The sequence below is a fragment of the Gopherus flavomarginatus genome, chromosome 1 (assembly GCF_025201925.1).
Source record: "Gopherus flavomarginatus isolate rGopFla2 chromosome 1, rGopFla2.mat.asm, whole genome shotgun sequence".
Classification (NCBI taxonomy): Eukaryota; Metazoa; Chordata; order Testudines; family Testudinidae; genus Gopherus; species Gopherus flavomarginatus.
Window position 1 is genome coordinate 147,367,247 of NC_066617.1, and position 17,895 is coordinate 147,385,141.

At 39.6% G+C, this 17,895-nt stretch overlaps 1 protein-coding gene across 1 annotated transcript; it reads right to left on the reverse strand.

Annotated features, from left to right (window-relative positions):
- Positions 1-837: 837 nt before the first annotated feature.
- On the reverse strand, positions 838-17,572 carry LOC127043015 (C-type lectin domain family 7 member A-like). Its single transcript, XM_050936696.1, has 9 exons — positions 17,526-17,572; positions 14,925-15,013; positions 11,858-11,953; positions 9,851-9,949; positions 6,471-6,614; positions 3,698-3,841; positions 3,246-3,289; positions 2,998-3,101; positions 838-1,080 (listed from the first exon to the last, which is right to left on the reverse strand). The coding sequence occupies exons 1-9, from the start codon at positions 17,570-17,572 to the stop codon at positions 930-932; spliced, it is 918 nt and encodes a 305-aa protein (XP_050792653.1). The 3' UTR covers positions 838-929.
- Between the last annotated feature and the right edge of the window lie 323 nt (positions 17,573-17,895).

Consider the following 17,895-nt stretch of genomic DNA (forward strand, 5'->3'; position numbering starts at 1 on the left):
CAAAATTAGAAAATGCAAAATTATGATTGCCTGTGCAACCTTAATTCAGCCCCCTTGTATTTCATTACCATGCAGTCTTTAATGACATAATCAAAGGCACCTATAAATAGGGGACTTCCTAACCTCTGGGTGCTTGACTTTGCAACCACAGTGACGTTCTTTTAACATAGTTTTCATAAGTAATTATGTTAACATTGACCAATCTTATTCATAAATATTTCAGACTGTGGGGTTTTCATCACTTTTCTCAAAAGAGACTATTCCACAGTATAAGAAGTTGTTTTTATATGTAGTTTAACATTTATATTGAAGCAGGTCAATGAAGTTTGACCCATGGTACTAGTCACTGTACTGACATATAGAAAATTCAGTTGTTCACTGCTAGAATATGAAATCATTGTTGCAACTTCCTGCTGTCAGTGCTTCAGTTTCACATAATTGTTGCATACACAAAGCATACAAGGAGCCTGGGAATGTATAATGACAGTGTAATTAACTGAGAGAAGAAAATATTGTGCAGTTTCCCATATGGTCAGTGATTGATATTCAGTGTTGCTTGGTGCAGGACATAAAAGCTTTTCAACTGACATTAAAAAAGAAATATGCTCAATTGTAATTCATATTAAATAGGCACATTTATGCTGACGTAGAGCCAAATGAATTGGTTCATAGAATTTCTTTTTTATTAGAGGAGATTTTCAATTTAACAAGCGGGTATTAAATGGGCTTTACTGTAACTAGGGAGATTACAAAGAGTTTTCATAACATAATACATTTGTTAACTTGTTTAACCTGCTATGCAGCAAAACAACAGTAGATCAGCTTCTAACAGATGAAGTATCCCAGCTCAAGGTGGCAACTCTTCAAACTCAAGGGGTGAATTCTCTTTCCCTTTGGAATGTCCCCGGTTATGATCGCCATGAATACTGTTATCTTCCTTGTGCCAATTCAGTAGTCTTTTGCCGAGTAGCCCTCTTTTCACAAATGCAGCGATATTGGCCTGTACAGTTATGGGAGAAGGCTTCCTCAGCTTTGAAAAGTGCACATTTTTTTCCAGGCTCTTGTATCTTTACTGGAAAACTTTTATAGAAATATTTTACTGTCAGACGCATCAGACTTGGTGAAATCACAAACAAACTTATAAAATGCCTAAATCTTGTGGGTAGATGCCAGCTATATACAAAGAAAGAAATAGCTTTGGGATGGTTCAGGACCCTAGACAAGCAGAATTGATTAAAAATATGAAAATTGGGAGAAGAGTTGACTAGGGCTAGTCAGACTGCAGGCTGGTTATAAGCAAGTTTCATTCATTCCACACAACTCTGGTAATGAACCCCAATCCAGCCTGGCAGCCCCCCTGCCATTCCCAGTCCTGGGTGCCCCACATGGACCTGCCAATGCCACTCACTCCTGCCCTGTGGCCCTCCTCAAATTCCAGTCCTGGGCTCCTCATATGGCTTGTATCACTGTGGGCTACTTCTCTTTTTCAGGGACAGACTTTGATACCCTTACACACATAGGTGAGTAGTCACTCACAGCAGTAATCCTGCAGATATTAATTGGATTATTACTAATGTGATTAACTACTCATTAATGTAAATTAGGGGGTCATAATCAGTCTCTTAGTGCTGAGACAGAGCTTTTAGCCTTACCTGTTACATGTAACTTATCTTAGACAGATATGTTTAGCAGTCTGACCCACCTAGGGCATTTATAAAAACCGCTTTTTTTTCTTCAGAATGATTTTCTGACAATAAATTACTCAACCAGTTCTACTTTGACCTTAATCTCTGTGCTTCAGCTCCTCATCTGCAACACAAGCATCATGCCTCCCCCTTAGCTCACAGCAGTGTTGTGAAGATAAATTAACCTATGTTTGTGAAACACTTGGATACTATAGTGATGAACGCCATAATTCTGCCTTCATGTCTGACACTGAATGCAGTCAATAAGGTCTAGAGGCATGGATTGAACTACAGATATAAAGCAAAATATTGCACATCCATTCTGTGCACTGACTGAGGCAGCCATCCTATGGAAATACAATAGTATGTGGTCATGTAACAGGGGTAGTCAGTAGGAGGACCATGGGCCAAAACCAGACCTCCAGATGCTTTTGAATGGATGGCAAAATCTATTTATTTACTCATTATCATTATTGTCACTGCAGTGTCAAAAATGTTTCTCTGGAGTCTGGACTTTGACCAAGAAATTTGGACCTTATCAAAAAATAATTGACTACCTCTGCATAATGCTATGCACAAGGGGAGCTGAATTAAGTTTGCACAGGAAACCTTAAGTCTTGTATTTTCTAACTTTTGAGTGCTTAAATTTGTAACCCTAATAACATTTTTGTAATGTATTTGTGTATGTGTAATGTGACTTTATTACTTTGACCCTTTAAACCCTGCTCAGTTTGGACCATTCATTAACAGCACTTTTAGAAACTCAACGAACAACTCCAATGGAAATTCAATAAGTGATAACTCTGTTTGTGCTTCAAAAAGTCTGTGCTGTGAAACCATGGATTCAGATAGCTCAGTCTGAATCTTCATGTTTTTATCAATAAAATAACAAAAAAAAATCCTCACAACAAGAAAAACTCAGCTCTGTAATCAAATTAAATCATACATCCGACAAATCAAAGGTGTCCAGAGACCCTCATCCTGGCTTCCAATCAGCAAACCCCACTCTCTACTTCCAAGAAGGAGCTTAGCCCACATATAGGATCTTTCAGAGCTTGGCTAGACTCAGCTGCACCTGATGGCTTGGACTCTGAAATCCTTGGAGGGATTAAACGAGCCCTTTTCCCATACTGTCTGACTCAATGCCTCTTTCTAGAGGAAACATCAGCCCAGGTGGGTCAGAACTGTGGGACCTACTTGTAGGTATTGAATAATCTTTATTCCCCTTCCCACTGACATAGTAAAAATTTGGCAACAAATACACAAGGATATAAAAATAACTGAACAATTTCTAGGTGTGCCTGGGACTTACAGGTCAGTGGGGTGGGCTGTGCCATCCTGCCACACCCAGCCATGACCAATAGCCATACAGGATAGTCCAATCCAGTGAAATGAGACATGAGTCTTTATGAAACTCTGTGTAGAAACAAAAGCAAATCAGCTTAAACCCTGATATGAGTTTATGGATATAAGGGATGGGAGGGAAGCTAATGAGTCATGCTCACAGCCAGTATGCTGGCCAGATGTTGGCCAAGCACATTAATTATCCAAGGGAATTACTGTGGAAGGAGATGAAACACTCTCTTCACAATTAGCAGACAGCACTAGCCCAAAAGAAATCTTGGGCCCTTTACTGAGATAGTAGAAATGTGTTTCAGTCTCTTGCTACACCTCCACCCCCCCCACTCATGTAGCTGTACTGAGCATTAAACCTGAGACCTGGTATCATCATCCTTCCATTAAGCCCTTCAGGTAGTTTTAGAATTTTTATTCATTCCCTTCTCCGGTGCCCACAGTCTGGTCAATCTCTCTTAGGAAATTGTGCATGGAATACAACACAGGACAACTCATGCTGGATGTCCAACATTTTTGCATAGAATTATTTGTGGCTTTCAGTGTAAACAACAATTAGATCAGGCCCTTGGGCAGTGTGTGCACAGGTGAACAGGAGTCTAATGAAACACAAATGTTATTTTATAGACTATAACAAAATAGTGAACCTGAGTTGCTACCTTTCATGTTCATAATATTTGTGAGGTTTGTGCTCTTTGCTTGGAGATCATCTCTTTGCTGGTGGCAGATTTCCAGTGTTTTCTGCAGTTGGGTGATATTGTCCACAATTTCACATTGCTTGTTGAGGGATTTGTTCTGCAGAACTAAAATTCAGAATAAATTCACACATACTATACCACTTGTAAATTTTGTAAGTTTTCACAAGTTGCCTTTTGTTCTATAGGTCTGCTTAGAGATATGTTTAATTTTTCAGATTTTTTTGGTAGCAAAATAGTAAATGCTACTTGGATATTAAAAAAAGCACTGAGTGGTTTTTAAATGAAATATATTAAAAACAATTGGCAATTTAGTTTGATTTCTTATCTCTGGTATGGAGGCAGTGAATATTTTAAGAGACTAAAAGACTGTTAATTCTTAATGGCTGATTCACCACTCTGTTACTCTGGTTTTGTGTCATCATCATGCCAATGAAATCAAAACTAGATACACTGATGCTGCCAATATCCAAGCTAAGTAGCAAGGAAAACAGGCAGAGATTTAGGTAGAATGAAGTAACAGGAGTTGACATGGATGTGCTCCAAAGAAAATCCTAAATAGAGATAAAATCCATTTAAAATCTTGCTAAAACTCAGAGGTACAGCACACAACATTGCTACCATGAAATCTAATCAAGCCACGTTGCGCTGGATGAGAGAACCTGAAAAATCTGATTCCTTATCAAAAAAGATGGAGAAATCACTGAAAGGAAGGAAGGAGCTGTTCATAAATTATATGACATTTTAAGGTAATTTTCAAGACCCTCCCACTCCCTTGTAACACTTTTTAACACTGGAAAAGCATGTACAAATAAAGACTCACCTACTGAATGCATTATACAATTTATAGACAGTTGCAAAGGAAAGAAGGAAGGAAAAAGACCTAGAAGAATAATCTTGAGTGCAACCTTGAAATCCATTAAGGAAAAGGTGCAGAAGAAAAGATGAAAGGTGAAAACATTTAACAATAACACCAGACGAAAGAAGGAAGGAATTAATTGATGAAAGAAGTGTTACCGAAATGTCGGATCTGTTTAGCTGAGAGCCAATGACAGCCAGACAGGGATAAGGAAAGGTTGCTTTATTTTGCAGAAGAAATGAGAGTTTTGTATTTAGGTAAAACATTTTCAGGGTACAGTAGAGGGAGAAGAGAACAGAAAATAGGGAGGAGTTGATCTTCTCTTTGAAGAAGTCCTCAAGTTTCTGCACCAGGAAGAAGGACTAGTGAGAGTGGGGAAGATTTCAGCATGGAGCCAAAGACCACAAACAGGTGACAAGAGTTGTAGGAACAGGATTCAATGAGGGTGGAAAATTAGGGTTACATGGCAAGGAATCCCACCACTTATAAAATGAAAATGTCCCATCTTAACAATGTGCTTCATTTCTAGGGGAGGAAACTTTATGGGAAAAGCGAGCAAAGTAAACTGAATTTAAGGACTCTGCCAAGTGGAATGTGGATGAAACAGGCAGATGAACACAATTATGCTTAATGAAAGCATAGAAGAAGATGAGATCAAATGATCATGAATAAATAGCCATTTTTCTGTTGCTGGTTCACCTGGAGCAAAAGACACATCCAGTACTGCCTCATGGACCTGGAACATCTTCAGTGACATGATAAGATTCCAATGGGTTTTTGTGGAGTTTAGTGAAGTCAGATACTAGTGACTTGGTGTTTAAAATCTGATACTGATCATTGGCTGCTTACTGACTCAAGTAAAGCTCTCAATGATCTTGTCTAGACTACAGTTTTTGGATGTGTCCACTAAAATATGTTGATTGACAATCAATGAGCACCACATAACCAAAAATCTAGTCTAGACAAGGACAATAATCTCTACTCTCCATCATCCTCTATCTCCTGCTCCTCTACTCTGCACAGATCCTGAACAGGGTACAGGGGTTTGTGGGTCATGAACAGAGGAGATGAAGAAAATGAAATACATCTGGAAAAGGCAGCAAGAAACACCAGACAAACAAGCACATGAACATAAAGCAACACTGGAAGGCATAACACAGCATTGTGCTCCTCACAACAAAGTGCTTCTGCAGCAGGGAACCCACAACAGTCTTTTTAGTGTGAGTGGGAAATTATGGGGGATGGGGAACAGGGGTCTGTTGGAGAAGAGAGGAGGTAGAAACTGCTTTAGTCTAATCACAGGAATTGGCTGAGCAGGATGCAAGGTGCTCAGTGTATCTGGACCTATTTGTCTGTTGCCATATTCTTCTGTCTATCTGTGAGTTTATTTTGTTTCAGTGCCATCATTTTTGGGTCCTGCTGTGCATGGATTCCCGTTGCAACTTCCCCAGTGGCCGTAGTTTTACAGCCTTTCCCTAGGAGGGTTCATGACTTCATTATTCTCCACCAAGTGTCCCATACAATTGTATGACCAGTTCATCTATGATTAGTTTGTCATTATTTGGTGATTTCCTGTAATTCCCAAAGGTACAGAAAGGAATCAGGTGATGCCTATTGGGAATGGATATGCCCATGTCTCAAAACCCTAAAGCTAGTGAGCCAAGGGTCATTGAGTATGACCCCTGTTGGGTGCCCAACACTTCCTGCAAAGATTCTTTTGTGGACTTCCTTGCTCTAACAATTAGATCAGGCCCATGGGCAGTTTGTGTACAGGGAGAGAAAAGCCCTGAGAAAGCTCTTTTGTTAATAAGAACAAGGTGAATTAAACAAAAATCTTACTCTAACGCCTATAACAGAATAGCGAGCTTCAACCGATACCTTTAATGTTCACAATATGTGTGAGGTGTGTGTTCTTTGCTTGGAGATCATCTTTTTGCTGGTGGCAGATTTCCAGAGTTTTCTGCAGTTGGGTGAGGTTTTCGAATAATTCATGCTGTTTGTTGGGGTTTTCATTCTGGAGAACTTAAATTAATAATAAAGTAACAAAGCTGTGCCACATAAAACGGAAACTGAAGTAACCTTTATTAAAACAATTGTCTTTTGCTCTACAGGTCCACTAAGATAGTAAAAGAAAAAGACTGATTTTGTAACCTGATTAACAAACCATGTGCAAAATCATTATATAACCAACACAGATTTTTAATCTCTGTTAAATTGCGGGAAAGGGTAGTGCTACTATCCCAAGCTCAACACATAGAATAAGTTTTGTTCCATGTTAGTTATCAAAATGAGGTACCACTTATACAGATCGTTTTCAAAATATGATCATGCTTTGAGCTCTACTGGGCTCCTCCTCAGTGGGGCCTGAATATGCCCATGGGCTCTTCTAGGCTTCTTTAGCATGGCTCCTTTTTGTCCAAGAGGGAATTTAAAAAGTATTATCTCCAAAATGCCAGCCATGTCGAGCACCAAAATTAGCTGTTTGTCAAGGCAGATTGCGCTGATTTGTGATCCTCCCTCTCCTTTCTTACATGAAGAATTAAATAGCTAAAGTTAACATTTAAATTATCATCAGTGGGTATCTGAGTTAACACCTCACTGAGAGGAATGGGGCAGCTTATCCCTTTTGGGGCTATTGTTCCAGGAATCACTTAGGTATCTCTGACATTCATTTTTGAGGTTTTCTTTGCAACTATAATAATAGATTGACTTTTTGCAAATGAAAGCCGGGATTCTGCAAAGCTAAATAGCATCATATAAAAAAAAATCATTAGGGGCCATTCAGATGAGAGGGCACAATAGTGACACGGGAAACTATTTGCACAACATTGTCCTCCTCATAAATAAGCACTTCTACAAGATGCAAACCACAACAATCTGCTGAAGGGAAACCACAACCTTGTTTTAGTCAGAGTGGGCAAATTATGACATCAAGGATTAGGGAACCATCTGAGTAGAATAAGAGGTGGGAAATGATCAAGTCTAATCATACGAGATAGATGAAAATGCAAGCTTGTTATTATATCTGAACATGTGGTTTCTTCTACATTTGAGTCATCCATAGGGTATGGTTTTCAAATTGTCTGTTGATGGTGAAGATAAACAAAGTAGCATATTGCCAGCTAGTGCTGTGGAGAGGGGTAAGCTTGAAGGTCTTTCTGTAGTAAACCCTATTTGTCTCTTGAATTTGTGAATCTCTTTCTCTCTCTCCATAGGCCAGGTCTACATTAGAAACTTTTGGCAGTTTAGCAATGTCAGCTTGGGGGGATTTTTGCAATATTATTTTACTGACTAAATGCTAGTGTAAACACAGCTTATACTGGTAAAAAGAAAGTGTTTTTGCCAATACAACTTATTTTGCTCAGGGACCCATTATAAACTATACCATCAAAATCACTTTTTTGCCAGTATAACCTTCATATACTCTAGCGCAGTTTGCTGTTATATATATACTGGCAAACCATTTCTAGTGTAGATATGGCCTTATTGATGAGTTTATCTTGTTCCAATGTCATCATGTTAAATTCTTTTGTGCATTAATACTTCACGCAAATTTCCAAGTAGTTATAGTTTAACAACATTTCCTTTAGTGTGTGTCTCTAACTTAATCTCCACCAAGTGTCCCATAAAATTATTTGATTACATCTGCTTTGATTAGTATGTTCTTCCCATAGAAAGGAATCATTAAATTTTATTAGCACACTCTCACTTTTGGTGAGAAAGTTAATAATAAAAATGTTAAATAAGATTGGTCTCAAGACTGATCCCTGAGGAACTTCATTAGTAACCTCCTTCCAGCCTGAGAGTTCACCTTTCAGTATGACCCATTGTAGTCTCCCCTTTAACCAGTTCTTTATCCACTTTTCAGTTTTCATATTAATTGCCATCTTCTCCAATTTAACTAATATTTTCACATGTGGAACTCTATCAAATGCACAGAGGACACAAAGCTGGGAGGTATTGCCAATACAGAGGAGGACTGGAATATAATACAAGAAGATTTGGATAACCTTGTCAATTGGAGTAATAGAAATGGGATGAAATTTTAATAGTACAAAGTGCAAGGTCATGCATTTAGGAATTGACAACAAACTGGGAACTTATCAGTTGGAAGCAAGAGAGGAAGATGGCTATATTGATTGGTCACAGGATTACTAGGAACCATCAGCGTGATGCAGCCATGAGAAAAGCTAATGCAATGCTAGGATACATCAGACGAGGTATTTCCAGTAGAGACAGGGAAGTGTTAATACCATTATACAAGGCACTGTTGAGACTTCATCTGGAATACTATGTGCAATTCTGGACCCCCCTGTTTATGAAAAATGAATTCAAACTAAAACTGATGTGAAGAAGGGCTACTGAGATGATCCAAGGAATTGAAAACCTGTCTTATGAAAGGAGACTCAAAGAGCTTGGCTTGTTTAGCCTAACTAAAATAAAGCTGAGAGGAGATATGATTGCTCCTATAAATATATCAGAGGGCTAAATACCAGTGATGGAGAGGAGTTAATTAAGTTAAGCTAATGCAGAAGATGGTATGATGAGGTTGCCTATGATAGCATGTGGCCCATCAGTGACTGCCAGTAGCAAAAATCCCCAATGCCTGTAGATGGGACAGTATATGGAGAGGGTTCTGATTTACTATAGAGCATTCTTTCTCAGGTATCTTCCTGGTGGGTCTTGCTCACATGCTCAGGGTTTGACTGATTGTCATATTTGGAGCCAGGAAAGAGTTTTCCCCTGGGTCAGATTGGCTGAGACCCTGCTGGTTTTTTGCCTTCCTCTGCAGCCTGGGGCATGGGTCACCTGCAGGTTTAAACTAGTGTAAATGGTGGGTTCTCTGTAACTTAAAGTCTTTAAACCATGATTTGAGGACTTCAGTAACTCAGACAGAGGTTAGAGATTTACTTCAGGAGTGGGTGAGTTTCTGTGGCCTGCAACGTGCAGGAGGTCAGACTAGATGAACTCGATTGTCCCTTCTAACCTTACAATCTATCAGTCTATGAATCAAATGGGTATAAATTAAGAAGAGAGGTACCAAGGCATAACTGATTACTGAGGATTCCATACTTTGGTAAAAAACTGTTTTTGAATGAACAATAGAGTGTATCCATCTAAACTTACAGCACTTACTCTTTGAGTACAGAATGCATTATCTGAGAATATACAGGTAACTGTATTAAAACAATGGAGCTATGCCAATTTATACCAGCTGAGGATCTGGCCTACTTAGTGTCTTCTCTGCAAGTACTTACCCTTAGCACCCAGGACACTTATTGTTACCAACAAAACCAGGCAGAAGATTCCAAGAATCACTAAAATGAGCTGCAGGTATGGAGGCAGGGAGGAAGAATCTAATAGAAAGGAGAAGGGAGAAAATCAAATAAAGTGAGCTCCCTATCCTCAGAATCTGCTGTCAGATTGAAATTTCTTTAGGCAGTATATGTGACAAATGGACAGAATCCAACCAACCAGGACTAAAATAAGAACACAGGGAATGCCATACTGGATCAGAACAATTGTCCTTCTAGTCCAGCATCCTGTCTCCAACAGTGGCTAGTACCTAATATTTCAGAGAAAGGTGTAAATCCCATATAAAGGACAATACGCAAAAACATCCCTGTGGAAAAGGTTTCTTCCTAACCTCAGGTAGTCAGTGGTTGACTTATGCTCTGCAACTTGAAGGCGGTATATGAAAAAAAACAAAAAACAAAACAGTAATAGTTTCCATTCATTACCTGTGTAGCTAATGAAAGTGACTGTAGCAAATAGACACTTTTTGGTGGCAGATTTGTGACTAGCACTGACTGAAAGATAGAAGTTCATGAACATTTTTCATTCTGTTGAAAATTTCTCATTTTTATTGTTTTCATAACAAAATTGAAAAAAAATTAATAAATTTCAGTTAGTTTCCAAATTTAAAAAAAAGTGTAAGAATTTTGCTTTGGGAGGGAGAGTTGCCCCATTTTCTGTCACCTTTTATCTCCCCCTCTTTTTCCTTTGGAAAAAAGGAGAGATAAAGGAAGTTTAATAACCAAAACAAAACAAGAAACCCCAAACCTTTAACTTAAACAACATTTTTGAAGTGAAACAATATTTTTCTTTTCAACACTTTAATGAAAAAATGAAAAATTTCAACCAAAACCAAAAAATCAAAATTATTTGGTCTAAAAGTCATTTTTGTTGAAAAACTTTGATTAAACACTTTTGATCAAGAACCGTTAAGATCTCTCTGCCTGCTATAGACAATTTGGGCCCAGATTTGTTATCAGCTACCAGTAACAGAACATTAGCAAACACTTGTAGAATATAGATATTCAGGCTTGCCTGTAAAGGCCTATGCTGGGAAGCGAACAGTCACATCCTCACATTCCAAACCAGTCAATTAAAATAAGGTGCTATTGGGCTGTTAGAAAGATGATCCTGTCCTGATAGTGCCCATCACCATCAGATAAAGAAACAGATCTTAAAAGGGTTAAAGAAAACATAGTTTGATAGCATCCTGTCTAGCAAGAAAACACTTATCAATGGTTGTGGTTGTGAAACCGTCATTTCTGTATTGTTTTATCTTTATGGCCCTCACTTTTCTATTGTTAATCTGTCTGGTTCTCTAATTGTTTCTGTTTGCTGTATAATTAATTTTGCTAGGTGTAAGTTAATTAGGGTAGTGGGATATAATTGGATAGAGAATTATGTTACAATATGTTAAGACTGGTTAGTTGAATTACAGTAAAATGATTGGTGAAGGGATAGCTGAGAATATTACTATATAAACTGGGGTCAAACAGGAAGTGGGGGGAAGGGAAATTGGAATCATATTTGCTAAGGGGCAGAGAAAATGGGAACAGGGACACTGGCAAGGCTCTGTGACTTCAGAGCTGGGTAGGGGGACCTGGGGTAAATGCTCCGCGGCATCAAAGTTGGGAAGAGGCACATAGGGTAAACACTCTGTGGAGTCAGACCTGGGAAAGGGGACACTGGGGAACAGACTCTATCGGTGTATAGAGATAAGCCTGACTGGTGTGAAGGGCTTCGGAATATGATTGCTTGGAAACTAACCCCAATAAATGTTGCATTGTCGGTGCTTTGAACTACTGGTCTTTTGCTGCTTGCTGTCTGCAGGACAAGAACCGGGGCAGGGTGTGAAGGGAAAGCCCTCTAGCAAACACATTTGAAGAAAGTTAGTTACTGGAGGAAGAGGTTTGAGTCTTTACAGTGAAACACCAGTATATATAGAACTAGAAGCTTTTAAGGCATGGTACCTTTATTCTTGGCCTTCTCAGCAATCTGTCTGCTTCGCAGTTCATTAGGACTGTGAAATTTCAACTCTGAGTAGGTCATATCCTGCTCACTCATTTCTAGTGGGTTATAGAACAGAGAGTTTAGACTCAAGTGTATTGAGATGGGTAATGGGATATGATGAATAACTGACATGACATATCTATGAAACTCCCATCAGAGCAAACAAAAAGCACCAGTACCTATTTTATGCCACAAATGAGCTGTCTTTTAGAAAATCCAATCAAGGTTCTTGTGATGAAAAGAAATCATATACTAGAGCAATGAGTCCAGTGTCAATTTCTTATCACATTTTCTAATACAGTGTGGAAATTTAGTTAAAAGGGGGCTCAGTTTTCAAAACTTTGGGAATTGGGTTCTAATGTCTGACCTCTATTTATATTTCCAGAGAATAAAATTTCCCAAACTGGAGCTGTCAATACATGTTAGTAATTTAAACAGTGAAATTAAAAACAAAACAAAAGACAAAAAATCAACTTGTTAACACTGAAGGTTTATAAAAACAAACATTAGAAAGTCAGGTTTTGACTTAATATTTAAAAAATATATTTGAAGGGCAAAATTTTCAAAGGGACCTCATGGAGTTAAGCATCCAGTTTCCACTGAAATTCAAAGTGAATTTTCTTAAGTGTCTTTTAAAATCCCACTTGAAAAGTGTGGTGTGACAGTCTGGGAATCTGTCAATGTACATCTTTAATCTGAGATTTTGAGGTCTCTGTATGTATGTTTATCAAGCAGCAAACACTGTTTAGAATGTGGTGCTAGTTGCCCACTTTTTTCTCTTTTATCTCCATGTTGGACCGAAATTGCCATGGGTGGCAACACAGGGAAATGTAGCCTACAAGTCTTCTTTGAAAGAGACAGTTATTAAGGGCTATTAAGCAGTGAACAGACCTGGTCCTGACAGAAAAATAGGATAGCTGAAGACTGGGAAAAGCCAGTTTGCAGGAGGTTGGGACTGGAGACTGGGGTATCTCCAGCAGCAGAACAAAGGAATCAGGTGTTGGCTGTGAGACATATAAACTTGAGAGACTCACACAGCAGGGAAGGAACAGTAAGCTTTGGACAGGAGAGAGCAAGAGAGAGGCCTGCTATTGTAGCAAGGTGCCCTGTTTAACTGCAGCACCAGCCAAAGTCAAACAAAGAGAGCTGTCCAGTGTCCTGGAACAGAGAGAGAGAGAGAGAGAGAGAGAGTGAGGGAGCAAGAATCCATGATTCCAGAGAGAAACTGTGTGCAAGAGACAAAGATCCTGGACACCGCAGAGGGCTCTGCTCAAGCCCAATTGCTATCCCAAGTGGTGAGGAACCTGAGGCAGGGAGATGTGTACACAAAATGATTATTTTGCCTAAATCTGTGTATGTCTCTTGCTAGCTAAGTAAAGATTAATGGTATTTAGAAGCTATTATGAAGCCGATGTGTCTGTTGTCTTTGTCACTGATGAGTTAAAACAGTAAATCTAGAATGCTCACAAGACTGGAGTTCTGCAAGAGGGTGTGTTTACAGGAGAGTCTTGGTGGCGGGAGTCAGCACTGGTCCTAGGGGCCTATGTTAGTTGTACCATGTGGCCTCATTTCCATAAGATGATAACAGACAGCCTACACTCACGAGATGTGCCAGAGAAGCCAGCAGGGGAAACACTTCTGCACTCTATTGATAGCCAAGGAAGCTTCAGAGCTCCTGGCTCCAGTGGTTTGGGACTCCACACAGCAGCATGGGGAGTGTCCAGCACAGAGTACTCTTCTAGAGCTCCATGTGTGACATATGGGAGCACAGACTCCAGAAAAACTTAAAGTGAGGAGCTACTCTGAAAAAGTAACTATGTAAAATTGATACCCTCTTCCCCAGTGAGTATGCGATCTGTGCATACTCAGATCATAGCTGCTGACTTGACTTAGTGTCAAAAATAAGTTAGATTTTTTTTAAAAAATCCTTTTAGCCCCATAGAGCCAATATAGTTCAGATAGATGGAACTGGTCTATTCTACTCGTGCATCACCTGCTGGAATAGAATTGCTTAGTAAGTTCCAATCAATTGCATCTGTACAAACCTATTACCAACAAAATTAGAACATGCTATTTATTGTGGGTATTGTCCATAGCCAGACCCTCACTACATAATTTCTAACACTCTCAATTCTAAGATAGAAAGCAAAACTCAAAATCATCATCCCAGTTCCAGCTCTGGACAAGCAATGTGTCATATTCCAACCTCAGAAAATGCAAGAATGAAAAGATGAGTCTTGGACCATGCCCTGAAGGTCAACAAACCCAGGCTCCACCAAAATAATAAGAGCAATTAAAGTGAGCACCCTATACCAAAAACTCCTGGGCCAGAGACCACAAGAGTTCTCAAGAAACTGCTAGGAGAAGCAACATGAGTGTGATTACGTTACATAAAAAGAGTACCTTCCCCTTTTCCTACCCTTATTTCTAACCTCTCCGGATCCTTTTGTTTTTTTTCTCTGACTTTTGTAGGGTTCAGAACATCTTCTAGTTCAGTATAATCTTATCTAAAGCAACCCAAATCATACCAACTCCTGATTTAAAACACTGACATGAGTCATCACACTTTAGTTTTGGATCCTCATCCATTTTTCAATCAGTAGGACTAGAATAATTTCTCATTCAGCTTCAATTAATTTTTTCAAATAGGATTTTTTGAATGTTTATAAACAAAGCTTTTCTGAACTCGAGAACTGATTCCTGGCTTGGAAAAGATCTTATAACTTCGATGTAAGGTTTTCAAAAGTGCCTACATTATTAGCCATTTTTGAAAATGTTTACCCTTGGTGTTTAATGGTAAAACAACCAAATACATTACAGAAGGCAAAAGGAGCACAAATGCCAATTCACATGCTGCAGGGACAGCCCATACTAATGCTAATGTTAATGCTAATTAATGCAATAGTAATGTTTATAACAACTTGTATTAAATTTATAAGAGAAAAGAGAAGACTCAGAGTTAAAAACCAACCTACTTCAATTATCTAGTCTAATAACAAAAGCTACTAAGACATTTGGTGATGATACCTGTGTGGATGTCAGAGATCCTTGGCTGGAATCCTGGAACAGATGTGTTGATATCTTCGTACGGTATAAAAATATGAGAAAGAGTTTGTCTATCGTGTTAGTAGAGAATCAACATAAAACAAAGGAGGAAACAATTATTTGCTGTGGTGTTCCGGCTACAACTGCACAGGAAGTTTGCACATAATTGGTTTGAAGTGAGCTGCCCCCTCACAAAGTTTTCAGAGCAAAAGGATTTTCATCTTTATGGGTTAAAGCATCATTATGACCAGCGTCAAATTAAAAAACAAAATTAGTGATACTCTTCCAGGCTTCACCCATAAACCAAATTTTCCCCATCTGAGATATGAAAATGTCACACAACTCACAGCACATTGCCTAGATGTTCAAAATATTATCCTGTGGGCTTTGCTTGGCTTTTCAGGCTTCACTCCCCCTCAGAGAAAGAGTCATGGGAAGGCCAGATTAAGGCACAGATGTAATATGCATATGCCCAGTACCACAGCTCCCAGAGCTGTGTGCTGGGATCAGAGTCTAAGCATTCATGAAAATATGAATTTTCCTAATTTTTATGGTTGCAAAGAAAAGGATGGAAATGTGAGCCAAGTGTAACTGATGCAGAGACTTCTACATAAATCTGCAGACAGCCTCCAGAAGAGGTAAGAGCAGCAGCCATCAGAGCCACCTGTCCCATCAGCAACCACCAGAGCAGAGCTGGGCCCTGTTGCTGTGGGAGAGGGGAGTTGACTATTTGGGGATCTTGAATTACCTCACTGGGTTTTGTGGGATTGGTTCCCCCTCAGTGACCTTGTCTTATTCATGAAAAAAGAAGTTTTTAAAAAAGTGTCAGCTAACTCCATTTGAAACACTACTAATGCAGATGCATTTTAATACTTTTATAACTAGATTAGCTATTTGAAGTCCAGAGCAGATGAAGTTTACAGATACCAACACTCTCCCACCCAATTCTGACCAAAAGTCTGTTTTAACTGTATTAAATTGAGTCTACACTAGGTCCTAAGTGGTGTTTCAAAATATCAGTGTAGTCTTGTATCTGCCCTTTCCTCAGTTGCCTATAAGACAGTGAGCATTCTGGGGCAGCAAGCATCCCAGAGCTTCTTCCTGGGGATGGAGCTCGTCCCAGTGCGGGGAAGAGAACACAGCTCACTGCACCTTTAAAGTTGTCTGAGGGAAATGTCTGTACTGCTTTGCTATGTCCCAGGGAAGTTATTGAAGTTGGAACATTTGTAACAGCTTCACACTTTCTCTCCCAGCTGAGAGGCAGGCTGCAGGGGCCATGCAAAGCACGGTGGGGGAGAGGGCAGCTTTGGTTTAAAAAGAGAAGAGAAAACAGTGCAGCATTCCTTAGATTTTATTAGAAGAAAACGTTTGTAATGTTCTCCTGGGTCCCAGAGAGTTAAAGAGGTTGGGATGACTTGCCCTGCTTTAATCTTTCTCTCCTGGCAGAGAAGAAGGCTGCCAAGGGTAAGTGAATCAGGACAAGTGGGTGGGTAGCAGCTCCGTTTTTGTGTAAGAAGAGAGAACAATGCAGCATTCCATTAAAGTTATCTGAAGAAATTATTTGAAATAATGTGCATTCATTCCAGGAGAGATATTTAAGCTACCATACGTCTCCACTTTCCTGTCCATTTCACAGCCAATAGACAGGCACAAAGGCAGGTTTTTCAGAGGCAGACAGGGACTGGGTTCATGATGCCTGTCTCCTTTTGCATTAAATCTCTCCATCCTAGCTCAGAATTTTGTTGATGTACATTCCATTCTTCTCCCAATCCTGGAAACATATGCCAGCAAATTTTTCATGCAGCATGAGCTCCAGCTGGTCTTTGAGATTCCTGGGGCGTGAAAACCTGTTTGGACCTCCTTCATAGACCACCAGATCCCTCCATTCAGTGACATGTAGTGGGGTTCCCATTCTCAGAAACATTTCCCTGGCACAGAATGAAGACTGAAAAGCCACTTCCTTTTTCCATTGAGGTACTTGAAATACCATCCTCCAGCAGGTGTCCAGTCTTCAAGAAGAAAATTGAAACTGGGTACATAGTCCTTGGAAGGAATCTCCACACTATCCTCCAACCTCTTGAGACAGGATGAACTTTTTAAATGATTAAAACCACTACTAATTTTTGTATCACCATTATATGCAGCTGGTCTTTCCTTATGGGCTGGAGCAGCTTTCTGAGAACCAGAGCACCCAATACAGAGAGAGTTACATTTCTTGAGTGTTTAAAAGTATCAACATTTTGGCCTTATACAGCAGTTATGGTATTGGAGGCGGAGTCAAGTTTTTTCTCAAGGCCAAACATATAATGTTTTCATGCTCATTGATTTTGCAGACAGTTTAGCTTCTGAAACTGAAACCACCCCAGCAAGAGGGCAAGACCAGAACCCAAGAGAGGGCAGAGGAAGGTGTAGAAGGGCTATGGGCACCTGCCTGCAGGTGTGCAGCAGAAAAATCAGGAGCAGTTTAAGAGCACTCTCTGCAGCAAGAGGAGAAAATTCTGGACTAGTTCCTGGAGGCTGAGAGACGGCATACCTCAATGGACTGAATAATTGGACTAGTGTTTGACAGAGTCCAGTGCCTACCTGTTACTGGGCCCCTCATCAGCCACTTTCTCCTGCTGCTCCTTCATCAGCCACCCAAGCTGGAGCAGGTATAGTCAGTCAGAACTACCAGGTAACAGGGAGCATCCCCAACAAGGTAGCGCCATTGAGCAGACTGGAGTGGCTGTTTTCATTAGCAGCCTATATACCAGCTGGTTTGACCTTTCCTCATGGATTGGCTGGGCCTTTACGACTCACAAATAATTATTTCAAATGACATCACCATATAAATTATGACATGTTTCTACACTCCCCTTTTTATGCTTTACATCCCACTCTCTGATCTCATTTTTGGACATGTACATTATTGGTGTGGCAGCCATTTTGATTTTTTAATTTTTTTCACGGGCAG

What these genes read in the sequence shown, in the direction of transcription:
- LOC127043015 (XM_050936696.1), bottom strand. Translation starts at nt 17,572, where the DNA reads ATGAAGGAGCAGCAGGAGAAAGTGGCTGATGAGGGGCCCAGTAACAG. An exon ending in AAGTGTCCTGGGTGCTAAGG is followed by an intron (nt 6,615 to 9,850) that starts GTAAGTACTTGC and finishes TATTAATTTAAG; the next exon opens with TTCTCCAGAATGAAAACCCC. An exon ending in ACATATTGTGAACATTAAAG is followed by an intron (nt 3,842 to 6,470) that starts GTATCGGTTGAA and finishes TCTGAATTTTAG; the next exon opens with TTCTGCAGAACAAATCCCTC.